At 49.6% G+C, this 26,902-nt stretch overlaps 2 protein-coding genes across 2 annotated transcripts; one reads left to right on the top strand and one right to left on the bottom strand.

Moving 5' to 3' along the window:
• Positions 1-937: 937 nt before the first annotated feature.
• GCSAML (germinal center associated signaling and motility like) lies at positions 938-25,838 on the bottom strand. The gene is made up of 5 exons (XM_081286574.1): positions 25,719-25,838; positions 13,303-13,362; positions 8,050-8,099; positions 2,248-2,276; positions 938-1,496 (listed from the first exon to the last, which is right to left on the bottom strand). Exons 1-5 carry the CDS (start codon positions 25,745-25,747, stop codon positions 1,269-1,271), a joined length of 396 nt encoding a protein of 131 aa, XP_081142700.1. The 5' UTR covers positions 25,748-25,838; the 3' UTR covers positions 938-1,268.
• LOC308644855 (large ribosomal subunit protein mL41) lies at positions 18,218-18,988 on the top strand. Its single transcript, XM_081286556.1, has one exon. The coding sequence runs from the start codon at positions 18,388-18,390 to the stop codon at positions 18,793-18,795; it is 408 nt and encodes a 135-aa protein (XP_081142682.1). The 5' UTR covers positions 18,218-18,387; the 3' UTR covers positions 18,796-18,988.
• Positions 25,839-26,902: the final 1,064 nt, after the last annotated feature.

The following is a 26,902-nucleotide window of genomic DNA, read 5'->3' as shown; positions in this document are numbered from 1 at the left end:
ATTCATCAGAATTCTAATTGGAAAAGCTGAAACCACAAAGCTTAACACAAGATCACAGGAGAACATGCTCATAACTTGGGAGCCTAAAATGGTCAGTTAGGACACAGAAAGCAAAATATTAAAATGATTCATAATTCTAACCTCATCAAAATTATAAACCCTGCTTGTCAAAAGGTCCACTAACAGATGAACAGGTAAGACTTAGCATGACCAAGGACTTAGCACACGACTTCCTGGGCTTCCCTGTCCCCAACTCTGAGGTCACCCTCCTTCCAGTCCCCAGCTGCCCACCAAGCCCTACCACAGCCTCTCAACGCCAGGCTTATTATACAGTAGCAATAAGGACAGAGACATAGAGGGAGTAAATAACTTTGTCAGTTCCATAAAGTGGTCTGATTTTTACTAGACCGACAGGATGGCGGTGCTGAAGTTACTCGATTTCCATTAAGTTCTTTCAGACATCGACATCACCACCAAGAGGCACAAAACTAGTCAAAATCTGCATGCAACAAGTAGGACAGGCAGAGTGTGGCTGGAGTCCTGCGTGAGTGCTCATGGAGTGGGAAGGGGGGACCCTGTGGCTGTGGGAGACACTGCGGGCTCCAGCCTGCAACTTCTCAGGAAGGGCGGTCATCAGAGGCTCACTCCTGAGGTTCACCGGGGATGCAGGCGTTAAAACCAGCGATGCAGTGAGTGCCAGCAAAGCCGTAAATAAGCACAGGGACTTTCCGTGAAGTTTTTTTTTTTTTTACATTTATTTATTTATTTATTTATTTATTTATTTTGTTTTCATTTTTTCCTAATCTTTGAAAAGAATCCTCATCTTTACGGTTGGACTAACGAGCAACCACGTCCGAATCCTTTGTCCTTTCTCTCTGGGACACTTGCGTCCCTCCTCTGAGAAAGACCAGAGAAGACAAAAGCAGGGTCAGTCAGTGTCAGGTCGGCAGAGTCCGCCCTCGGTCTTGGGTCTGAGCGTTTATTAAGCAGACGACAGGTCCAAATGAGCAGGTACAAGTGGAGGTTCCGCGCCAGCAACTGGAGAAATGACAGGACCTGAGCTGCGAGGACCTGCCGGGCGCACCGCGGTGCTGGAGGTACCACCCTCGGCGACCTCGGGCTCGGCAGGCAGAGTGTGCACGCTCCGCGCCGCTGCGACCAGGTGACCCCACCCAAGTCACAGGGGCGCCGCGCACAAGCCGCCCAGGCAGCGCAGAGACCCGCAGCGGACCTGGCCCCGCGGGCCTCGCTGGGGGCGGCAGCGGGCTCTAGCACGGAAGCACGAGCTCGTAGTCGTGCTCCAGGGTGCTGGCCATGGGGCTGGCAGTGGAGGTCCTCAGCAGCGCGTACTCGGTTTCCTGGGAGCCCCTGGACCGCCCCGGGCGCGGAGAGGCGCGGTCGACGTTCTCGTAGCCGTCGTCGTTGGAGCCCAGCGAGGGCCGGCGCAGGGGCGGGTGGCTGATGACTGTGTAGCACACCTCCTCCGAGCCGGGTTCCTGCACCGGGAAACCACAGGCCTGGGTCACACACGTACAGTCGCCCCAGGGTTCTCACCCCGGGACCCCCAGGCCCGCTCCCAGGGGCATCCGGGACCTGCCCTAGCAGGCACCGTGCCCCAAGGCACTGCCAGGTCTGTGCCTGCCCCTCTCCAGTGATGGAGGAGGGAAGGACATTACCCTCGCGGTCACACATTGAGATGCCATGAGCAAATTAGAGAAAATTCTAATTATAAAATTAGAGTTTCAACATATTTTCAATTGCATGGATAGTAAAGAAAAGAAAAAAAAATCAGACGTTAATATATACAAATCAAACCAATGAGATGCTTGAGATGTAGTTTTAAAAGGAAAAACTTTGTCCACATCATTGGTTTCTATCATATTCACAAGGATGAATGCTAATTCCTGGGTACCGAGATAGGCAGAGATGTAGACGCTACACGGAAAACGGCCTATGGTGTCCAGATGGTAAGTGCAAGTCTCTCTGATTCCACCTATTTTGTTTTAAGAGCTTTGAAAATTAAAACATTAAGTCTCAGAGAAAATTGGACTATAACAATAAATTTAAGTTTTTATTTCATTCCATTTGTCCATTAAAATTACCAATTAAATGATTTAAAATTGAAAAGATTTATCTAAGTCCACTCAGAAATTGCAAGTACTTGAATAAGATCATCTGTATTTTAACATTTATCAGAAAAATGAAATGAAACTTAATTTGGGGTTCATCCTGATGATTTTTAATTACCTGATTAGAAGTGCATAGAAATTCTTTACCTAGAGGATAAAAACAAAACAAAAGGAAAAGAATGTGAGACTTTTGGGCCACCACCACAGTAGCAGAAGTGTAGGTAGAGCTGGTGGAGAAACTGCAGAACCTGATGCCCACACTTCTGACTCCCCTGAAAGCCCAGGCTTCCCCTGAATGGCAAGATCGAGAGGCAGGCCATCCTGCATTCTATGCAACTGGCACACACCAAGTCTGCTGACTGAGATGGACACTGGTAATATAAAGTCCACAAACACCAAGGCAATGAAGTACAGAGCATAAAGAAGAAGCCATGAGGCTGTGAATGTAAGACATAAACTCTATATAGAGTACCACAGGACAAGCATGATTCTTAAAGAGGAAAAGTCATGTAAGAGATAGATACACAATAGCAAGAGTAACTATTCCAAATTAAATACAAATATACCCTTCAGGTTGATTCTGTCTGTGAACCTGAAGTAATTTGTATACAAGGAAATTGAATTCAACTTGTAGTAACTTGGCATCCACTACTACCCATTTTTTTTAAATAAACAAACTCCAACTAGGGAATTCAACAAATACTGAATAAAGCAACCATCCCAATTCATAAGAATAAAAGTGACGGATTCTGAAACCTACAATCTAATTTGCTTGACAGCTAATCTTACCAATTACTGGGCATACTAAGCAAATTGAATAGACTCTGTTGAACAAAATAAGCTAAGAATTTCTTTTTAAATTTTTTATTTTAATTTTTATATATGACAACAGAATGCATTATAATTCATATTATACATATACAGTACAATTTTTCATATATCTGGTTGTACATAAAGTAGAGTCACGTCCTTTGTATCTTCTTACGTGTACTTAGGGTAATGATGATCATCGTATTCCACCGTCTTTCCTACCCCTATGACCCCTTCCCTCCCCTTTTCCCCTTTGCCCTATCTAGAGTTCATTTAATTCTCCCATCCCCCACCCTTTGCAGCATATTATGAATCAGCATCCTTAAATCAAAGAAGTCATTCAGCATTTGTTTTGGGGGATTGGCTAATTTCTCTTAGTTGCAAATGCCATTTACCTGCAAATGCCATGATTTTATTATCTTTTAAAGCTGAGTAATATTCCATTGTGTATCTATACCACATTTTCTTTGTCCATTCATCTAGTGAAGGGCGTCTAGGTTGGTTCCACAGTTTATCAATTGTGAATTGTGCTGCTATAAACATTGATGTGGCTGTGTCCCTATAGTATGCTGTTTTTAAGTCCCTTGGGTATAGATCGAGGAGTGGGATAGCTGGGTCAAATGGTGGCTCCATTCCCAGTTTTCCAAGGATTCTCCATACTGATAAGCTAAGAATTTCTAATAGCTAACTGTTCTTCACAAATAAAAAGTCATGTCCAATGCATTGATTTCAAATAAGGCGTGCTACCTACATACGTTCATTTAATCATGTACCCTTATCAATGTAGCCATATGTGATTGTTTAGCTAGATAAGTGTGTTTCAGTTCCCTCCTATTTTATGATCATAGGCTGAGGAAGTTACGTAGCCTATGTGCAGTTCTAGAGACAAGTCTGAATGGCATGAAGAAATCATACTATTGGGTGAAGTGTTGCTGTTGGTGCTGAAATTCTTACAATATTGAGGAACAATTGTATAACTTTCATATTCAAAGGCCACAAAGTTGGTCTTGAAGGAGTTAAGGATGCACCATCTCAAAATATGCAAAAATGATAAATTGGTTATTTTAAGCTAAATTCACGAGGAGGGATACCTGTGGAAAGGGCTGTTTGGCCTGACTTTCCCTCTGCAGCAAGCCTGATAGATTCTTTTGAAGAGGGTATCATCCTTGTGCTAAGGTGGGACAAGAGCCAAAATGACCAGAGCCTGGTAATAGGGCCACACTGAAGGAGAATAACATGCTCACAGAGGCCCTGTTCCATTCACCCTCCAAACATGCATCCAGGTAACATCCCTAGAATGTACTACCACAGTCCAGAGCTCCATCTGTCTTGTTGCTCCTCCACAAATGCATTGCTATTTGTCTAAAAAGCACAAAACCATCTTGCTTTGGTTATTCTTCAACTCCACTTTTTGGTGAAGGTCTCTACGTGTAAAATTTGTGAAACTTCTATACTAGTCTCTTGTGTCAACTTCATATTAATTTGATTCCTATATCCAGCCTAAGAGCCCACATAAAAACCCAGGAGGGCTGCAAGTGTAGCTCAGTAGTGGGGCACTGGTCTAGCATACATCTGGCCCTGGGTTTCATCCCCAGACCCAGGAGAGACAGAGAAGCCTCAGGAGTGGAGGGAGGGATCTGGCCCCCCACATCCCACTTGCCCAGAAAACAGGCTGATGGGGCTGCCCCACCGCATAAGGGTTCCCTAGGAGATGCATCCAGAGCTTCCCTGTCCCTGGGTTGTGGCCTCTCCGACTCTGAAGGCCAGCAACACAAGACATCAAGGGCTGGGCCAGTTTCACCCTGCTGCCTCACTTTGCCATCTTTCCTTCCCTGTCCTCCCACCGTTTCAGGACTTGTAGTCAGTCACAGGTGCTGCCAACCAGAACCTGGATATAGAGAGTGTGCAGGAGAGTGAGCATTTCAAAGTGAACATATGAATGTAGCTGCTGAAATGGCAAAGAAGGTCTTCCTCTCTCCAAGTCCAGGAAATACACACTAATGAGTATTGCATTGCTTCTTGAAATGCAAACTGAACTTGATTTAAATAAATCCAATTATCCAAGTATGCCTTGAAAGATCTTTTCTGCAGTTCAACACAAGTGCAGCCAAGCTGCAGAAGCTGGTGTGAAGGATGCTTTAAAGGAAGAAACGCCCAAAGATTCCAGAGTCTGGGCTGAGTTCTATCACCTGGTTTGGGTTAGAGGTTCAGCAGATACCATTAACATTTAAAAATGGGACATAAGCAGCTTACAGTTCAGAGCACTTGGGGCAGCAGGCCTACCTGAATCGGAGAGCTCACAGCCTAAACAATTGTTCCCATGGGGCATTATAGAAAGAATGGAGAGTATGGCCTATTTATGATCCATGTTCTTCCAGAGCATGGAAACATAGGACCTGGTATTATCATGGCTTTCAATTTGTGACTCAAGGCCTGAGTGAAGGGCCAAGGAAACTGTTTTGAAGGTCTGCTTTGCACCTTAACCTCTCCTTAGGGTAGTGGGACAAATACAGTTGTTCCTGGATCTGTTTCATCTGGGTTGAAAAGGCCCATCAACATACCCTGTGAATGTCTCCAGGACTGGACATCGTAGGGAAGATAGCCACCAGTGCCCAGTTGGGAGCAGCATCACCCTGCCTGTCCTGCAGCAGGACGACCTCCCTGAGGAAATCAGGAAGGTGACTATACAAAGATGTGAGATTAATGACTTTGGTTGCCTCCCCTGTTTGCTGAGGGCCATTACCAAGTAGGAATGACGCATCGAAATTTCCTTGCCAGCGTACCCCATGTTAATTTCGCTGTTGACCTTGCATGTGTGTTTGAGAAAGGTGACCCTGCTCAACGACCAGGGAGGATCCAGGATTAGGGTGTGTCATGCAGTTTGAGGAAGTATCCCGCTCCTTGGGTTAAGGGCGTTCCCAGTTTAAGACCTTGGATTTTAGGGAAGTTCGATGTTGAGGATTATTGCTGCTGGAATTAGGGCATTCCTGCTGCCTGAGCTCCCGTTGAGTTCTCGTGAGATTCAGAGAGCACTTTGGGAAAAAAGCCTCGAGGAGTAGGTGAATTGGGTGGCAGAAGAACTGGGATTGCCCCAGAACGTGTGTGGAGGCCGGTGTGAGTTCCGGAATAAAGAATTGCTGTTTGAATCTACAAAGCTGTGTGGTGGCTCGTGATTCTGTGCCCAGCCAAGACTGTGGCACCTGTTAACTTCCCTTGTTTTGACCTGTGCAAAGATGGTTGGGTCTAAGTTTTCACAAACACTAGATGGAAACCTCAGTGTAGATGAAGCTTCTTTCCTGGGCCCAGCAAGACATGCAAACGTCTACTATGCACTTGCTCTCAAATGCAGGGAGCCAGCCCCACTTCCCTGGTGTGCACCACAGGCTCCATCAGTTTCCATCTTTTGGTCAAAATCTGACTTCCAGGAAGGCTGACCTTTCCATCTCCACATTCCTGATGGTCCACAGCCCTGAGGACAGAGGCGACAGATCCAGGAAGAGAGGAATCAGCTCCTTAGCTGACTTCAAGCCCTGATGCCCAAGGAGAACAGGGACCTACCCTCCTGGAAGGTTCTTCAGGCTTCATCCCCTGAATTACTTCAGGATGGACACATCAAATCAAGCCTGTCTGCTCTCTTTACAAAAGCAGTGCACTATCTGGTGAGCCCTTTAGTAAGCCATGCACCAGCTGAAGTTAGGTCCAGAGTGAGAGGTTCTACCTTAGTAAAATGCAAAATGTGGTTCCATTGAAAATATCAATACAATATGTGGACTTGGGGGCTGGGCTGTGGCTCAGGAGTAGAGCACTTGCCTAGCATGTGTGAGGCCCTGGGTTCAATTCTCAGCACCACATAAAAATAAATAAATAAAATAAAGGTATTGTGTCCAACTACAACTAAAGAATAAATATTTAAAATAAAATGTGTGAACTTGGTGCCAAGGTGTATTTTAGCAGTAGATGCTTTGCCTAGTGTGTGAGGCCCCGGGTTCAATTCCCGGGACTGGGGTGTGTGCAGGGGGCGTGAATAAAATAACTGAAGGATGGACCACTAAGGAACACCACAATTTCAGATTGGACCCAAGACAGTGCAGTGGGGGAGGGTCCCAAGGTAGTGTGACCTCAGAGGGAAGCAGCTTCAGGAGAGAGGTGTTGAGCCACAGCAGAGGGGCAAGAAACAGGGCAATCAGGATCCAGACTGAGGTCACCAGCTGGACCTGGCAGAGGTGTGACATGAAACATGGGTACAAAAGGCTTTTGCACCATGCTCCTTACGACCACACTTGCACTTGAAATCACTGTCAGGTGACACTTCTCATGCGATGACCATGGGGATTCCTGCTTGGGGTGGCAGTGGTATCTGCTGGCCCAGTGCCCCACGCGTAGGGAGTGGGAAGAGCAAAGCTCCCCATGGCCAGAGGCAAGACGCAGGAGGAGTCCTGCAGGTGAAGAGGGGAGAGCTTGTCCCCAGTGCGGGCTCCAGCTGCAAGTGAGTGAGCTCTGAGCCCCAGCAGTGCTTGTGGCCGACACTGCGGGAGACCAGGCTGGCATGTTCCCGCTCCTCTCTGCTGGCTTAACGCATTATCACAATGTGCACATACATCAAACCATCACCCACAGTTTTTATTTGCCAGTTATACCTCAGAGAAAAAATGAGTGAATAGAAAAAAACTAGAGTTTTCTTTACGACATAGCTGTCCTCAGGGACTGAACGCCGTTATTCTTAATTGCTTGTTTTGAATAATTACATAATTACTACCCTCAACGGTGTGGCAGGTGGAGTAAAGAAAAAAGAAAAATATACTTCTCATCACCAGTTGGCACTATTTAAAAACAAATATATATACACATTATTCAAACTGGCACTATTTTAAAACAATAACATATATATTAAAATCCATAGGTTTTTGGCTAATCACCTTCCAAGTAAGTTTATGAAGTGTTGCTCAAAATAAATCAAGCACAAATATTACTGTGATTTGAAGAATAGTCAGGTCTGGTTTTGAGAAGGCAAGATTTTGAACAGCTGCCTCCAACACCAAGGGACCATCCATACCCTGGATGATTAGGTTTACCTCCCTGCTATCAAAGACCTTAGAAAGCAATGACTTACCATTCTTATCTTGACCTTGAGTCTCTCCTTCAACCATGACCACTTCCTGCCTGCAAGGAAAGAGATAGTGAAGAGCCCCCGGGTCTCCTCTGATCCTCCAACGCCCTTCACGGAGGCAGTGCAATTAGGAGCCTGTCTCCCCAGCCCTCAGAAAAGTGGGGGATTCCAGGAAAGGGCGGGAACCAGAGAGTGCCCCAGCTGGGAGTCCCAGGACTTACCATCACCACACCACACATTGCCACACACAGGGAGAGCACACATAAGCAGGGGCAATGAGGACAACTCCAGGGAGACTGGCCATTTACCTCTCTGCTCTTCATGATGGGGCTGCAAATCCTAAAGGTGCTGAGAGGGCCCACAAATTCTCACAGACTTACAGCGGCACACATTAGAAAGTGTGGGCCGGCAGTGAGAGAAGTGGAGGTTGTCCTCACGGGGACACAGAGAGAAGGCCTGGGGACGATGGGCTGCCAACACATCACCTTTATTCCCTAAATCTAAGAGGAAGTATGGAGGCAACTGAGGCACTACCTGTGCTGATCTTCACCCCGGAGGCAGCCAGTGCTCATAGAAGAGAGGTGCAGAGATGGGGGGGGGTGGCAAAGAAAGAAGTGCTCCAAAGCAGCCGGCCAAAGGAGGCCGATCCCAGCACACGCCCCTCCACATCCTCAGACAGACAGACACACACACACACACACACACACATACCCACACACTCAAGCATGAAGCTGGAGAATGGTGTGATACTCACACAGCTGTGAATATAAAAATATGATCTGAGAATCACCAAAAAAGAAAGTGTATTGCCGGGTGCAGGGGCGCACACCTGCAATCCCAGCAGCTCGGGAGGCTGAGGCAGGAGGATCGCAAGTTCAAAGCCAGCCTCAGCAATGGTGAGTCACTAAGCAACTCAGTGAGTTGTCTCTAAATAAAATACAAAACAGGGCCAGAGATGGGGCTAGTGGTCAAGTGCTCCTGAGTTCAATCCCCGGTACCAAGAAAGAAAAGAAAAAGTGTACTGTCAAACATGTTATTCCTCTGAGAATATATAACCTGTGAGTTTTTTTAAGAAAAAGGAAATGAACATGACTGTGCAGCCACATTTGAAGTCTGCAACATGCAAACCTCTGGGAAAGGTTGCAAAGAAGCTGGGAATGGAGAGCTCAGTTTGCTGCTCTCCAAGTTCTGAGGGTCTGGCCACAAATCCAAACCCACCCAAATGCAGGTGAGCATGGTCGGCACATAGCGTTGGCTTCCACTCTCACTTAAATCCAGCAGGGCAATCCTTGTCTAGGGGTCAGTTCCAGACAGTGGCAGTAATTCCAAATTCCCAGGAATGTGCTTGGATTTTCTTGGTTTGTGCTTTGAACTAAATTGTGTTCCCCTCAAGTTTCATATGAGGGCTGAACCCTTTGTCCACAGGCCTCAGAACGCTGTGGGCCTTTGCAGAGTAAAAATTATGCTCAAACAGGGTCCTGTGAAGGGTCTGTCTTTCAATTTGCCTGGTATCCCTATTAGAAGCAGACCCTGGGACACAGGAAGATGACACAGATGGTGGCCACCCAAAAGCCAAGGACAGTGAGCTGTGATTTAGCCTTAATGACACCTTGATCTCAGTCTTCAGGCCTCCAGGACCATGGGGAGGTTGTTTATGCCACCCTACTTGTCTGTGGCCTGTGCTACCTGGCCTGTGGCACTTTCTGTGACAGCCCCAGTGAACCAACTCAGACTGATCTGTGGACACTGGGGCAGAGACACCCAGAGGAACTAGCTGAAGGCAGTGGCCAGCCATTTCCTCCTCCTCCACCTCCCTGCACCCTACCAACAGTCCTCTGGAGGATGACTCCGAAGACCACCTTGGTCATCTCAAATAAGGAGCCAGACAGGCCAGATGGAAAGCCACAGGCTCCTGCGGCTGCTCTGAACCCTTCACACCAAGGTGCCTGGACTCCATGTGAGGCAGAGCAAAAGAAACTGTGAAATTAACTGAAATGAAAAGACAGTGCATCATTTGTGTCAGTCAGTAACGAGGAGTAGGGAGGACGAGGGCGGGGAGTGTCTGAAATACGTAATGAGCTAAGTTTCTGTAGCAGGTACACTTCAAAATTATGATCTGAAACAAAAGGTGCAGAATATATTTTCAAATTCCCTGAGGCCAGCAGACCCGCCGCCAGCCGGCACATTTTTTGCCACATGTGCTCCTGATACACACCCGGGAAAGGACAGGCCTGGGTCTGAGCTCTGCTTCTCACCGGCCCGACTTCCGGTGGTGGTGCAGGACCACGTTACACGAGGACCTAGAGAGTGTAGGTGACTGTCTCCCAGCTGACATAAGTCGCCAGGAGGACTAAGAAAACCCACGCAGCAGCAGAAGCACAGGCCACACGGGCCGGGCGCAAAGAAGAAAGGTGTGTTGGAGAGGGTAAGAGTGCTGTTTGGGATCCAGAGCTGCTCACATCCAAGAAGAAGTGAAAGGCAACGTAGCCCAACACTGAACGCTGGGAACACAGCCTGCAAACTCCTGAGACGAGAGGAGGCTGGTGTGCCCTAGAAGTGGCCTCACTGAGACATCACCACTCGCCTGTTCCAAGCACAGAATGACGGCTTCTAGTGTACTCAGAGTAGTGCAGCCAACCCACAGCGGTTCCTGCACGTCTCCTTCACTAAGAAGGGAAACTCCCTGATCCAGGCAGCCACTGCCCACGCGTCCAGCCTTCAGACCCGGACGCCATGTCCCTCCTGCCTCTGCTCCTCTCTCTGGGCACTGTTGGTCTCCCTCCTACCTCACTGCAATCCCAGGTCCTGCCACCTGCTTCCGGCCACTCTCCGCCCAGCCTCACTAGCCTCACTCTGCTCCACCTCTTGAGACCACCTTTTTACACATGAATGAGACTTGTGGCACAGACAGAATATTATTTAAGTTTATATTCTTTCATCTTTCCATTCCTCAACAGGAAAGACTGAAAAGATACAGAAAGTTGGGGGTTCAAAATAATTAGAATAGCAACAATTTAGGGAAAAAATAAAAGACTCCAGTAAAGATAAAACAATGATGTATGACTTCCTGCAAAGAGCGAAACAGAAATTACAAAAGTAGTGACCGAGGACGAGCGGGAGGAGAGAGGAAAGGGAGATAACTGTATCTCGATTGTGGTGGTGACAGGACTGTGTATGTTTTTCTGAACTTATTAAACTATATACATAAAAGGTGAATATTATCGAATTATAGCTCCACAAATGAAAATTAAAGTCAAAGGCATTGAAAGATCTCATACAGTCCTTATTGGAAGTAAGAGTGAAGTTATGAATTAATTTAATGATATCCTGGTAAAAAAATAATAGCCAAAATTTACACAGAAAGACGTAGATAGCGTACACTCCTCTCAGGAGCACAAATTTGCAAATTTAACCAGGAAGAATACTGTCTCTGGCCCAGCAGGTGGATGACAGGCCACAGATGTGATGGATAGAGAGAGTAACAGGGCTCTGGTCTGCCTCAGCACAGAGTCAGCAGAATTCCTGGACTCCGGCTCCTGACCTCAGCAGTGTGAGGAAGGCTAAAGAGGCCTGCCATGTCTTATTTAGGTATCCTCTGATGTGAAGGCTGCATCAGCTGAGGTGAAGGCTTCACTTATTTAGCAAGGAAAAGGAGAAGATAAAATCTACTGCACACCTTACTCCAGCCCTGACTGACTGCAGGGCTGGAAGAAGGTGGACTCAGGTACTGACTGACTGACTGCAGGTGTGTTTGGGAGCTGGCCTTTATGCATGACCATGTCTCAGAGTCAGGTCTGGCTCTATTGATTATGAAACAAAAGTCTTCTTTAAATTCCTTACTGATGCCTAAATTAAATGGCTGAAGGAGAAGCCCTGGTTCAGACTCTGCACAGACTGCATTACTGCTGCCTGAGACCAGAGGCTTGCATGTGTCACAGGACAGGCTCCACCACCCTGCTGTTTCTGCGGATTCACATACCAATGGAACCCTGTGCAGAGAAAGTCACAGTGAGAGACGATGGTGAGAGGGCCCAAGCTGCCAACCTCAGCTGCCCTCCAGCAAGCAGCCTGCCCCTCATGAGGAGGAGGAAGTATCTGCCCCAGAGAGACAGACCAAGACCCAGGATGACGTGATGAGGAAGGAAGCTGACGGCAGAGATACAGAAGCCTGTGGTCATCAAGTCCACCAGGTGTTTCTGAGCCCGGGAGCCAGGGCCAGATATCGTGGGCCAGTGAGCTGTTTGTGCACTCTTGTCTTCCTTTTTCCACTGAGGATGGGACAACTGGTACATCCAGGCAGTGGGACACATAGGGCTGGTGCCTGTAAAAGCAAGTGGTCTGCAAAGGGAGATGAAGCACAACAAGCAAACTAAGTCCAGAGTTCCAGCTGAGATCTGGGCCAGGAGAGGGAAGTGGGCTGTGGAAGTGCCAGAAGCTGTGGGTGCAGAGGCACAGCCACCCTCCACGCACCCCCGCGAGCAGCTGGCAAGGTCCTTTTGAGGAGGCATGAGACTGAGCACCTCCAGGAGGCGCTCCTGTCCATCAGCACCCCCCCCCCCCCCAGCTGGAGGAGTAGCTTTAAAGAGAAACGTTTGGGCACCAGTGCCCAAGGGGAAGCTGGGCCAGATGGCTGAAGAACACAAAATGGAGGCAGGAGTCCCGAAGGCTGTGGACAGGGCGGAGGCTGAGGAATGAGTCTGGAGAGGTGGACAGGAGCCAGTCTTATGCAGCTGGGGGTCCTGGTGAGGAGTGTGGGCTTCACTCTAGATGCAATGGAAGCCAATGGTCTTAAGCAAGGAAAGGGTGTTACTAGACATATTTTCCAAAGGTTCTCCTGGCTACTTCATGAGAAATAGGCTGAAAGAAGCCCATTGTAAACAGTCAATGGGGAATAAGCACCCTTTACTCCAGCTAACAACCCTGCGTGTGTGTGTGTGTGTGTGTGTGTGTGTGTGTGTGTGTGTGACCTCACTAAGTTGCCCAGGCTGGCCTGGAACTTGTGACCCTCCTGCCTCAGCTTCCTGGTCCCTGGGACTACAGGCGTGCATCACTGTGGCCGGGACTCCTCCCTTTCCTTGAATAGCCAGTAAGAAGCTAGATGTGCACTAGCTCCGCCTCTCTGGCTGACAGGCGCCACCTAAGCTGCTCCCAGGGCAGAGGTGATCTCAAGGTTCTGCAGCTCCGTGGCTCTGAGGGGTCCCGTGGACAGAGACTCTGGGAGTGAACCCAGGAAAAACGCCTGACAGTTCTGCTCACCGTTTCCTTTTCACTCCTCGGTTTTCCTTCCTGTTCTTCTTTGGATTCTTTCCCAGGCAGCTGGATGGAGACACATAGGAGGAGAAAGAAGACCATTACCCTCTCCAGATGCTTTACTCCCTTCTCCAACTTTCTTAACCGTGGAAATCTTCTCCTTTGGCCAAACACTTCTTTCTCTCTGCATTGACAGGGAGTCACAGAAGCAGAACATGGTTCAGAAATGAACCAAAGCCGCAGCTCAAATGGGGCAATGTCCATAGTCCGACATTTTAGATAGGCTCCAGGGTTGGTTGGGGTTTATCATGACCAGGCCAGCAAATTTCCCAAGTCTCCACAGGGCTCAGGTGAATCACCTGGCAAGGTATGGAGACCCTAGCATAGGGAAGGTGCGGCTTCTCCCATAGCCCAGACGGAGCCAGCAGCTGGTCCTCAGCCCTGCAGGGCAAGGCCCATGGGTCCTGGCCCCTGAGTGGGAGCGAGCTTCTAAGTCATCTGAAGAGTGAAGCTGAGGTGAGACAAATCCTGTGACTTGCATGGCTAATGCAAAGGTTAGTGATGGGCCAAAGCCTGTGACTGGGCTACTCAGACTTTCTACTCCATTACCATCCAAGCAGCATTTCTTCGAATGCTTTTTCCCCTAAGTCTCCCTGATTTACAATCTACTCTATTAGTCATTGCACCCAGATTTGACCATGACTGTGAGCATTGTACATCTCTCCCTCAGAACCCACCCTGTACGAAGGCCAGGGCCCTCCAGGTCACGCCCCAGCCCTGGTCCCCGCCTCCACCTCTGTGCAGGTTCCTGCTTTCTGGCCACATTGACCTTTCCTCCACATTGACCAACTCTGCCCTCCCAAGCCCTCCCTGCCTTCTCCAGCTTTCCCAACCATCACAACCTTTTTTTTTTTTTTTTTTTGCCAAAGTTCTCTGTCCTTCAACACTGGCCAACATCCGCTGATACAGAGCACATTTCAGAAACCAACCACGGAGACCCAGTGCCGAGCAGCTTGAGGAAACACCCCCACCACCCCTGACTGTTACTGGCGCACCTTCCAGAAGTGTTTTGGAAATCGACGTGCAGGGCACTGAGCAGACAGCAGGATTTGCACCATGCAGAGGAGGTCAGGGTGTCGCCTGCCAGCAGGAGTGTTCTGATGTGGCGCTGGCATGGTATTCACAACCATGCACTGATGGTTGTCCCACTGGGCAGACCATGAGGCAGGAGGTGTCTACCCTCAGTGACCTAGTTCTCCCGTGGTTACTAGGGTCCAGTGACTTACCTACCAAAGAATATTTGTAGTTTAAAATCAAAAGGCAGGATCTGACAGTTCTTGGCACTGGAGCGACCTAACTGGGATGTCAGATCAATATGCTAATGAATACAAATTCTCTTCACACACAGCGTAAATTTTTATTAAGAGGAACTCAGATAATGTAAAAATTGTTTGACTGGATTAATTAATCAGCTAATACTTTATCACTTAAAAAATAGATATTAAACTTTAAAATGTATCTTGGCCAAAGTTTTGGGATTATGGGAACTTTTTCAGACACTCTGCTTTTTTTTACACTTTTCTTGATTTTTCAAGTTTTCCGTGCTAACTTATGACTTCATAGAGCCATAAAGGAAGTCTCAGTGGGCAGCTCCCACATCAGCGACTGGCGCCCGCTTCTCCAACTATTTTGAAGTGAAAGTAAAGACCAAGAGTAAAACTGTAACTCAAGGTGTGTGTCTGGGTATGAGCAAAGTGCTGCACACCCCTACGGTAAGGACCTCGAGGGACTTCCTGGAGCTTACAGTGCCGGGAACCAAAGCCAAGGCAAAATGTGAGGGTGGGTTTCTAAATGACTCGGAAGGAAGACCTGGGGGCCAACCAGGAGGAAGTGAGAGTTCATCTCAACAAGCTGGAAAGGGATGGGGAGCAAACTGTGGGTAGAAATAAACATGGTGGAGAGCCAGCTATTAGACAGGAAGGCCATCAAGAAGGTGCTATACCCCTGGCAAGACCAGCCACGGGAAAGGGAAAGACCTAAGGAATTAAATGAGCAGAAAATTCAGAGCAAATGCTGCAGCCTGAGGACAACCATGAAAGATTATCATGATAAACACGGCTTGGAACAAACACCAGGAAAACCAACTGCAGGAGGTCATGCATAAGTGCACTCAGGGGCTCTCAAGGATCCAGCCCACGAGACAAATGCAGCCTCTGTTGCACTTCAGACAGTAGAAAACGTCAACTGCTGTCAGACCCTTTCATGAGATTAGTATGATCTCATTCCAAAAGGAGGCAAGGAGAAGAAAAATAATCACAGCTCAATTTGCTCATGAAAATGGATGCAGTAATCCTTGCTAAAGCAAGAGTCCACCAAATCTAAAGATGCAAAAATAATATACATCACAACCAAGTGGGCTCTGCACCAGAAATTCAAGGATAGGTCACCATCACCAACAAAAAACCAATTAACATAAAAAAAATTAACTTAACAGAAAAATTGTGAAGTTATATCATAGTTTTAAAAAAATCCATTTGATAAGATTTAGCTCCCATTAGCCACAAATGTTCTCATCGTGCTTGTTCTAACATGAAATGCTCTTGTTTTGATAAAGGCCATGGGCCACAAGAACACAGCAAACTCTGTGGAAACACCTTCGGGAGAGTTACTAAGGTTGGGACAGGACAAGCATGCTTACGAATACTGAAGCGAAATGACATTAAAAAAGAAAAGGCCCGAGTGCTGTGGGCAGTAGAGCCGGGGTAGGTCCTTATCTGCACAGAGGGTGCATCACCAGGCAGGAGCCCAGGCGCTGGCCATCAGCAGTGGAGATGAGGCTGGTGAGCAGTCGTCTCACAGAATCCAGCAGCACCCCAACCAGGGCGGCCAGGAACGGTGATCTCAGACTCATTGCCATCACATATGGCATCTAGAACTCAACCTAAAAACGACCCAAGAAAGGAATGAAACCTGAAACTTGGAGAGCACACAAGAGGATCGGCGCAAGTACTTGGCTGGAGGAGACTGTCTGCATAGGTGTCACACTTAGCCACCAAATTCAGCTGAATATTTAGTGTTGCCCCATCACAGTTCAAACTGGTACTTTTGATAGGGCTCACGGGTCTAGTTTTAACCGACAGTGCTGAGGAGCAGTGAAAAGGCACACGTGAACTGGACACCGTTGGGCAGCATCAATACTACCCTGCCCTCCTGGCATAAGGACCGCCAAGCTGCGAGGGACTCTCACAGCTGCTGCCAGGTCTCTGGTGGCAAAACAGGTGCTGTCCAAAGGACCAGGAGGCTTTGGCTTCTCCTCTGACAAACAGAACCATCTTTGTGTCAAGTTCTAGTGTCCACTCTGCAGCCTGGCAGAGGGCACTGGGGAAGCTTGAATGTGAAACTACTCACAAAGCCTCCTGGTGTCCGAGCTTCCCGAGTCAGTTCTCAAACCCTCATCCCAGCCACCCCACGGTTCTGTGTAGAGCTCTCCCCACTGGAGAACCCTCCAAATGGTTCCTATTTCCCACAGTGACTATGACTAACAGTGACACTGGAGCAGGCACTGAGCATGCAACAGTTACACTATGAAGACAGTGTGTTGCTCATGAAAGGCTGCAGCAAAAAGAAATTGCACAGACATGGAGAACGCTGCCTAAGAAAACAGATCCAAGTACAAGCACTCGGCGCATAGTCTACAAAAAAGAATTACATTCAATGGGAAAAGAATGGATCTTCTAAAGACAAACTTGCAAAATCTGTCTTACATTTTGGAGAAAAGAAAGCTAAAACCCCACTTTATGCCATATGGTAATGGAGATTCAAGGTCTAACAGGGGAGGCAAAAGCACAGACTCAGTGGAAGAAAACTCAGAATAATGACTCTGTGACCCAGTCGTGAACAGAGCTGGGGATGCAGCTCAGTGGTAGAGTGCTCAGGGCCTACTGTGTGCAAGACCCTGGGATCCCTCCCCGCACCAGAAAATAAACATGAGGGGCAGGACTTTATCATAAATCCCAAAAGAATAACCTAGAGATTCCCAAGAGAAGCAGAAGCCTACACCCCCAGGGGCACTGGGACTGAGTGTTCATGGAGGCCCTTCATGACAGTCCAAACTGAAGCAACCGAAATGCCATCAGTGGAGGATGCACACACATGCTCGTGTACACTTGCACATAAACAGACTCTGGTACATTCAATTAAAAAAAAAAAAAAAAAGAGTAAGCTGTTGGTGCCTGTGGTGTGGCCAAGTCTCTCTGACAGTGTGGGAGAAAGAAAGCAGGCACAGAAGAGGTGACATCGTGTATGTCCACTCATAAGGAGCCACACCCAGCAAGAGAAACCACAGCCGTATTTGGAGGTGACTGACCGGGGTAACACCAGGAACTCCCTGGGTTGACAGAAATCACAAACATTGTAACTGTGGGTGCCAGCACTCGTAAGTCAGCAAGTGTTACGACGGACGCGCCTTTTCACTATGTGCAAACCTTGCCTCAGTTCAGAAATCCACTCAAGGAAATGTATTTTAACAGACAAAAAAAAAAAAAAAATGGAGGCTATGAGATGAAAATTGGTGGATTCACTACTCAGTATTCAAGGTTTCTGATCAACAACATGAAGTGAAGTGAAGCCATGCCTGGTAGGCACAGATACTGGAAGTGGCGGATACACAGGGGTGTCTACGGTACTCACAGAGCATGCGCCAATCACAAATGATGCAAGAAACCCCGTGGAGCACGGCATGCATAGCAAAGCACCTGTACCATCCTTCCTTCATTAAGAAGATGGGGCAGAGAAGAGCCCTACTGCCTGGGAACCACCTGAAACTGACTCTGGCTCCTTTAGCCCTGAGAGGGTGTGGGGGGGCCTCCCTGTGAGCAACTATGGAGATCCAACCCTTACTTCCGGGGCTGCTCTTGTTGCAGGGCGCTTGATCCGCAGTCGGTGGGAAGTACCGCGAGATCGCAGTCGGGTTGTGCAGCTCTGGTCCCCCAGCACTTGTTTTGGCTCAGGCCGGGGGCTAGTTGCCCGAACTGTTGCAGGCAGAGTGGGAGCGCGAGGCCCAGCTCAAGAGCCGCCAGCTCAGGGAACGTCATGGGTTTCCTGACCGCAGTGACTCAAGGCTTGGTGCGGGGAGCAGACAGGATGAGCAAGTGGACCAGTAAACGAGGGCCGCGCACCTTTAACAAGGGACGGGGCGCCAAGGGCACAGGCATCCGTGCCTCAGGCTGGAAGTTTGTGCAAATAAAGGAAAAGGTCCCAGAATTTGTTGTCCCAGACCTGACTGGCTTCAAGCTCAAGCCCTATGTGAACTACCGAGCTCCTGCAGGCACAGACACACCACTGACTGCCAAAGCACTCTTCCTGGAAACAGTTGCACCTGCTATCCAAAAGGACTTTAAAGAAGGCACTTTCAGTCCTGACAACCTGGAAAAGTACGGCTTTGAGCCCACACAGGAGGGCAAGCTCTTCCAGCTATATCCCAAGAACTTCCCACGTTAGAAAGTAGATTGCCTTGGAACTAGAGGCTGCTCTGACCCAGCTTGGGATCTTGAGTTCCTGGAGGAGTATGGGGCAGTTTCTCCATCCCGTTTCTATTAAAAGCGTGCTACTTGGGCTGGGACTGATGCTCAGTGGTAGAGCACTTGCCTAGCATGTGTGAGGCACTGGGTTTGGTCCTAGTACCATGTCAAAAAAAAAATCCCCCATGCTGGGGATTGAACCCAGGACCTTACACATGCTGGGCACACACTCCACTACTGAGCCATGCCCTCAAAAAGCCGAGTTCTAATCCATGTTGTCTGAGGAATTTGGGCTGAGTCTGAGCTGCCCGGGGCAGGATGGATTTTCTATGACTGGAACTTTCCTTCAGCTCTCATCTTTGTTCCACTAACAGGCACTGGTGGTGCAGATTAACGGGTTCACGTGATATTCCCACTCATCATGCAGTGTGCATTAATCACATCTGACCTCTCTTCTTCACGCTTCCTTCCCATGCTGGACTGTCCTGTTTGAAGAGCTGGATGGCGGAGAGGCAGAGTGAAGGGATAGGTAAGGGGAGGCAGTGCAGAATGATGTCATGTGCATGTGTACATACAGGACAGGGAGCGTCACCTTTATGCATAGATAAAGAGCCAATCATAAATTAATATATGAATGAAAGGAACTCTAGTGGAGGAAGGAGAATGGGGGAGGGGAGGAGGAAGAGAGAAAGCGGGGAATCGTGAACTGAAATCGAATTCCATGCATGTGTCAGCTGGATGAACCAGATTACTGTGTACAACTATAAAACTCTAATAAAAAATGGAAAAAAGAAAAGCTGGTTCACATAGACATCACAAGATATCCAAGATGACTAAGAACAATAACCTAGCAATCTACAATTCAGATTTTTGTCTGCATTAAGAAACTTCTCTGCTATTTCTAGTTGATTAAGCAAGGTGTGCATACACATCTCACTCGCTGCACAGATGAGTCAAGAGGCAGAGAATCCTGCATTCGAGATCTGACATGTGCACCAGTCAGAGGTCTGCCATAGAAGACCCTCCGCCTTCTGCTTAGCGTTTGTCCCACAGATGAGCAACAAGCTTAAGGCTGCACTGCACCCATTATTCCCCTTTGGGAACCAGAGGCCGGCTTCCAGAAGGCATGGGGGAGGCACAGCCCACCCTCCCAGGACAGGAGCCCTACAGTCCCACATGAATTCCCTTCCCCATCTAGATTATCAGAGAGGTCCCATGGGTTTCGGGCTTGTGTCAAGGGCCGGAAACCATCTCTTAGAACTGTGAAACCAAACCCTGACACATATCACCAGGGGAAGGAAGCCACCCTCCAGCCATCTACTGTGTGATTCCAACTGTAGAAAGTTCTGGAAGAGATAAAACTATGGAGCCAATGAAAGATCAGTGGTTTTCCGGTGGGAAGGGAGGAGGAGTGAAGAGGTGGAGCACAGTGATGTGCCCTGCAGGGTGTTGTGTGCATGGTACGCATTCGCCCAGACCCACAGAACATACGTCACCGACCGTGGGCCCGAGTGAAAACTGTGGACTTTGAGTGACAATGAGGTGCCCTGGTCAACACTGTTACATGTGCCACTTTGACTGGTGCTGACGACGGGGGAGGCTGTGCGTGGGTGGGGCAGGAGAGCAGTTTCACAGGACATCTCTGCACCTTCCACTCAATTTTTCTATGAATCTCAAATTTCTCTTAAAAATAAAGTCTGTTAAAAAGTATTGGAATTCCATGGTCTGAAGGTGTCCCCAAACTTCACCTGTGGGAACTCAGTCCCCAGTGCAACAGTGCTGGGGCACCTTCCAGAGGTGACTGGGTCCTGAGTCCTCTTCCCTGTGAACACATCAGTGCACTGCTGGGGCAAGGACTGGTCACCAGGGAGTGGGCTCTTGAAGCAGGAGGAGCAGCCTCTTCCTTCTCTCTCCCACCTACTCACTCGACCTTCCTCCATGAGTGGACACAGCCAGAGGCAGGCCCTGACCTTGGACTGCCCAGCCTCCAGAGCTATAAGAGATAGATCTATACTCTTTATAAGTCACACAGTCTCAGAGATTCTCTTACAGCAACGGCAAAGCCGGGTGAGACAGGGAGGCAGCAATGCCTCCTCTACGGGGCCACTGAGGATTTGGTCCACCTACTCAATGCTGGGCACCCGCTGGCACTTTCAATGTGGCCTCTGTTTGCTGTCCATGCCACTGGATTGGAGTGGCAGAGCAAGGGCTGGAGAGGGGTGGGCAGTCTTGAGCTCTTTGGTTGGATGAGTGGGTGGGGTGCTATTGGGTCCCAATAAAGAGAAGTACGCTACTGATAAAAAACAAAGGAGATTCCACGGATAGGGTGGGTGTTTCCTGTGACCTGCTTCCTCCATCCGGCAGCTGTGGTGAGACTCTGTGGTGGCTACAGGAGGAGCTGGGATCCCAGGAAGCCTGCCCAGAATGCCCTGCTGCTCCTCCTGCCTTGACTCCTCCAGTTTCAGACATATAGGACCCTCCCACCCCGCGGCTTTGCTGATGGACAGGCACCTGGGAGAGGCCAGGGCAGCCTTGATTTAGCTGAGGGGCATAAGCACATCCTCCCCTCCACGGTTGGGATCTGAATGACCAGCAAACACCAGGACAGCCCCTGGGGACTGCATTTACTTTCCCTGCATTCTTTTTATTTCCGTTGATCCAGTGAGTTTCAGCTCTTCGCCATCTAACGTCTGGTTGTCTTCCCTCGGCCTCTCCCTGTCGCTGCACCTCGTCATGAGGATGGACACTCTCCCTAACCTGTGGGCCACATTGCATCTCTTTCCATCTCACATAGGTCCACCATCTCACCACTTCCCAAGGGCCTCTGAAGGCCCTTCATCCCCAGTTGGTGAATCTCATTTTTAACTTCTCCCCCATGGGAGTCCACCCTTCCAAATATCCTCCAACGATGGACAACCAGTTTTCACTTCCTGCAGAGCTCTACCCTCCAAACGCTTGCCCGGTCCCCAGGTTGTCCCTGTGTTTGGACAGTCTCTGCATTGCTAAGCCTGCCTCCCATGACAGCACCCCCAAAGGCAGATGCTCAACACTCCTTCCTGCCATCCTCCCTAAGAAGCACCTCCCTCCTGTTCTCCTGTTTCTGCATCTGCCTGACCTGACAAGAGTGGCCACCGTGGTCATGACAGACGGCATCTAAATCACACGCTGCTTCAGCTCCTCTCAGAAGAGCCGACCTGGACGAGCTTCACTCCTCCCAGTTCCACTTCTCAGCTACAGGATCTCCATTGTCTGACCTACAGCAGTGTGAGCTATGCATGATGCTTTCCTCAGGACCTGTGCACTGGGCTTCACAGCCATCTGCCCTGCTCCCGTTCTCCCAAGGGCGAGCCTGCTGGGCCACACGGGCAACACCCTGGGCACATGCTGAGTTAAACTTTGAGCTGGGTCCTGTTGTCCCTCCCACCTACACAAGCTCAGTGTCACCCTGGATGGTGATGATCCTGCTCCATCACAGCCCTTTGGTCTTTTTAAGAAAGAGGAAGTTACTGAAAGGCCTGGTGGAAAACCAAGAGACAGCTGTGCCCTTTACCATGGCCAAGAGAGATGGTGTGGGCCACGCAGTGGACGCTCTTCTGCCTGGCTGGATGACCAGGACACCAAAATGTGGACAAAATGACCTGAAGGATCAAGTGTTTTTAGGCAATGAGAGAAGTACAAAGATGGAGGGGAAAGAATTCAGAACCAGCAGCTGTAGGATGGGCAGTAGTCACAGGGGAACCCCAGCAGCCTCCACCCTCCCTGTCCCACCACGCACCAGCTCAGCTCTGGCTCAGGGGCTCCCCACTGGGCTCTGTGTCTGGAGGCTAAGCCTACAGTATCTCTGCCCTTCCTGCTCTGGTGGTTTGAGAGTCCCTGTCAAAACCCGGGTCAACACTTGTCAGTAACGGCTCTGGGCAGTGAGACCTGCAGAGGGGGTCTAGTCATGGGGACATGGCCCTTGTGGTGGGTTGCCTGTGAGGGCGAGATCTCCGGCTCCTCCTGACCACGCTGCAGCACCGACTCTGCACCACACTCAGACTTCCCAGAACCAAGAGGAATAAGTCCCTTTCCTTGTACGCCACAGATCTGTGGTGTTCTGCTGCCGCATCAGGAAATGGACTACAAGACTGGTCATTCTTATTACCTAGGGCCATGATGTCTCCGCCCCCCAGCCACCTTCCAAGCCCTGCTGCTCTGTATTCTACTGAAAGTGTCCCCACAGTCAGAACTGCAGCGCTAGCACAGATGTCGCTTCTCCTGCTGGAGCACTCTGTGAGGCCAGGATCTAGGCCTCCCCTGTGCCTCTAGCACATTTGCATAAGGCTCCGCCTGAGCCAACAGTCCTGGGGCTGTTCAAGGACAAGCTCCTTAAGACCAAAGGGGCTGAACAAGGGAGCTTAGGGAGACAAAGCTGTCTTTGCGCCTGCATAGCCACCAGCTGTTCCCCTTCACACCCGTGCCCCTTCACATCTGTTCCCCTTCACACCTGTGTCCCTTCACACCTGTGCCCCTTCACACCTGAGCCTCTACACAGTCACCATGCTATTCCCCTTCACACCTATGCCCCTTCACACCTGATCCCCTTCACACCTGTGCCTCTGCACAGTCACCATGCTGTTCCCCTTAAAACCTGTGCTCCTTCACACCCATGCCCCTTCACACCTATGTCCCTTCACACCTGTTCCCCTTCACACCTGTGCCCCTTCACATCTGTGCCTCTGCAAAATCACCAAGCTGTTCCCCTTCACACCTGTTCCCCTTCACACCTGTGTCCCTTCACACCTATGCCCTTTCACACCTGTGCCCTTTCACACCTGTGCCTCTGCACAGTCACCACGCTGTTCCCCTTCACATCTGTGCCCCTTCACACCTGTGCCTGAAATCTGAAATCTTCACAGCCAGACCAGGACAGGATGTCCCCTTCCCCTTTTTGAATCCTGGTTACCCACCAAGCTAGGGCCTGGCCGCTCTGAAGCCCAATCCTGGTGCTCTTCTAGGCCCTTTGTCCCCATAGAGCACACCTGAGTGGTGGCAGGAGCCTGCCTTGGGGAGGTCCGGCTGCAGAGATGCTGGAACAGCAGGGCAAGGCAACAGGGCAGGGCACAGGAAAGCTGGAGTCAAGCTGGGAGGTAGAGGGACCCACCCTCAGGAGCTAATCCTGCAGCTTCCCACCACCACTGCAGGGGAAAGCCTGAGATGATTCAGATTCCCAAACAGCTGAAATCCAAAGCTCTCTGGATGGGAAGTGTGGGAGGCCAAGGAGAAGGTCAACCAAAGGCAGAGCTGGGAACCTTTGCCGGCCCAGGCACGGCCACTCTGGGTCCCACAGTTCACCAGAACATGGCTGAGTTGGATCTGTATCCTCTCGCTATTGTGATGTTTACAGAGTAAGTGACATCCATGAAAGTTCCCAAAGAGGCTGCCAACATGAGCGCATTTTAAAAACAACACACAAAGGGGGAAACTGAGAAAGGGAGAGCCCCCTTAAGTCTCAGCATTCCAAAGCAGATCCTCACTCCCCTGGACCTCCTTGAGAATTACCTGTGCCTTAGTGCTGGGGTGTCAACAAATGTTTCAGGGACTTCACAGAATGTAAAAAAGGCATTGTCCTTGTGGTCAAATCATCCATAATCTAAAGGACTCACACATGTAGAATCACGACAGCGGACAGCCTATGTTCGGTATTGTAGCTGGACACAAACTGTCTCCGAGAAAACTGAAAGAACAATTTCTGGCAACAGCCAGGAAGACGAAGCATTAGATCAGAGCATTGCAGAATGGATGTTTGGACAAGTAAGTTGACTGGAATTAACTTTGGAGCAGGAGACCTGCCAGCCAGGGCAGACACTTGAAATCAGAACCTCAGCCAGTGACCAGGGTGACAACAGCACAAGATGCAGGCAACATGTTATGACAGAAAGGACAAAAAGGCATGTTTACTTAACCAGGTAGGCACACTTTCTTCAAGTCCCTGCCACATGCTGAGCCCCAGGGAGGTGGCAGAGCTCTCGACAGGTGCCTGTGGACGACTGTCTGCCGGGCAGGAGGCACCAAGGGAGGGGCTGCAGCAAAGCTAATGATGGAAGCAGCAGCCAAAGGAGAAGGAGCAGCGTGTACAGAACCTGAGAGCAGAGCCAGGGTGTGGCCGCCCAAGAACTTAGCTAAGGGAAGGAGGCAGCCTGGAGCACAGGAACTGTGCAGAGGGGGATCCCGAAGGGCTTGGGGAGAGGGGACCACAGAGAGGATGCCACAATGCCAATCCTTTCAGAAACATGTAAGGAGGACTGGGCCTGGTATCCACATCTGTTCCACCACCTCAAGACATAGAAGCGAGAGGGCTCAAAACCCCCCGAACAGAACCACTCCTTGAAAGTATGCACCTGCGTGCTCTGCCTCCCCCTTCTCAGGCTCCTGGCCATGCATTTTATTGCCAACCCCAGAGGCTGGTGGATTGGAGGTCAATCCTAGACCCCGGGTAAGAAAAAAAGAAGGAATGGAGAGACTCAAGTGGCAGTGGTCTAGACCTGCCTGAAAAGATACAGATTCAGACTGTTAAGTTTCAACTTCAGATGAACATGAATTGTGTTTCATGTCAGTACCACCCACAAAAAAATGCCCAGGATATCACACGAGGTGCAATACCACAACAGCAAAACCTGCCTGATAGTCTGAAATTCAGATTCGACCCATCATCCGCTATCTTCATGGTCGGCACCTAGCACTATCTGCACCTAGCACTATCTGCACCTAGCACCCCACCATGGCTCCATAGCTGGAGTGGCCATTTGCCCTTCAAGGACACTGCCCTCAGAGCAGACCTCTGTGGCACAGCCTGGCCCACCTGCCCTGCCTCCTCCTCCCTCTCCTTCCCCCAGGAAGGGCGGTGTCCCAGCCAGGACTCACCTGAGCTCTCTCAGGAGACAATTTCCCATCCTCCCACAGAGCTCTGCTTCTCAGCTCCAGCTTCACTCCACCGGACAGTCTTGACCGGAGCAACGCCCTGCAAAACGCGCAAGGTCCTCGTGGCATCTGACCACTCGCTTGAGTTCCTGCCAAATGCTGGCTGCCGGGGGAACGGGCAGGAGCGAACAAGCAGAGATGGCCCTGAGGGGAGGGGAAAAGAACCGTGTGCACATGCAAGAGAGTTCATGCACACGCACAATTACAAGGCATGGGCAAACCAGGGTGCACAGCAGCGAATCTAAGACTCAGCTGTTTGCTTCAAAGAAATTCCTGGCTCAAGACCAGACAGGGTAGGTGTCTGCCTGTTCCTCAAAAGCCTGAGAGCTCAAGACTCCCAAATGCCTTTCCTTCCCAGCACATAAAAAGAAAATATCTTCTTAGGCAAAGGGAAAAAATAAAATTTATTTTTGTGGCTCTGGCCATGAAAATCAAATCACATGTCAGAGCCCCTTTCTCCAAATCTGACACTTCTAACGACAAGATGGGAAGAGAAAGGAGTGTGTATATGGGGCACACTGAGACCTTCTGCAGTAGGTGGAGGAGCAGCAGCTCTCCTTCCAGCTGTCACCTCCAGGGCTGATGTGGCAGGAGGAAGGATGCGGAGCCTGACTGGCCTCCCTCCATCTGGCCTGTGCTTCCTGCTGGGCCACCCACTGGAGCCACAGTGCAAGCTGGTCCTGATGATAACGCCAAGGCCCCACCATCAAGGGCAGGAGATAAGCCAACAGCTGACTGAGCCGTTGCTCTCAGGGGAGAGAAGCCCCTCTAGCAGCCTCCAGCCTGGGAGGTGCTCCGCAGGTAGCAACTCCTGCAGGATTGAGCCAAGGCGAAATCCATTTGCGGGATTGAGAAGCTGCAGCTGGTCCACTTCAGCTCTTTCCCCCAGGGGGAGACTAGAGCTGAGGAGTTTCAACTGTTAGCCAGTGGCAGTACGCAAGGATCTGAAGGACTGCATCTCGTTTATCAGTTTCATGCTGTTCCTTTTTGTTGTTGTTGTTGATCGCAAATGTGAGAAGATGAGGCAGAAGCAGTGCCTGAGTACTTTGATTGTCCCTCTACAGCCCTCTACAGCATACCTGGGCTCAGGTCATGGTTCACCTGAGTCATACCTGAAAACCAGCACA

This window comes from Spermophilus citellus (genome assembly GCF_964194105.1).
Source record: "Spermophilus citellus genome assembly, chromosome: 1".
Lineage (NCBI taxonomy): Eukaryota > Metazoa > Chordata > Mammalia > Rodentia > Sciuridae > Spermophilus > Spermophilus citellus.
The sequence above is the reverse complement of the archived record's forward strand: the minus strand, read 5'-3'. Positions and strand labels throughout refer to the sequence as shown.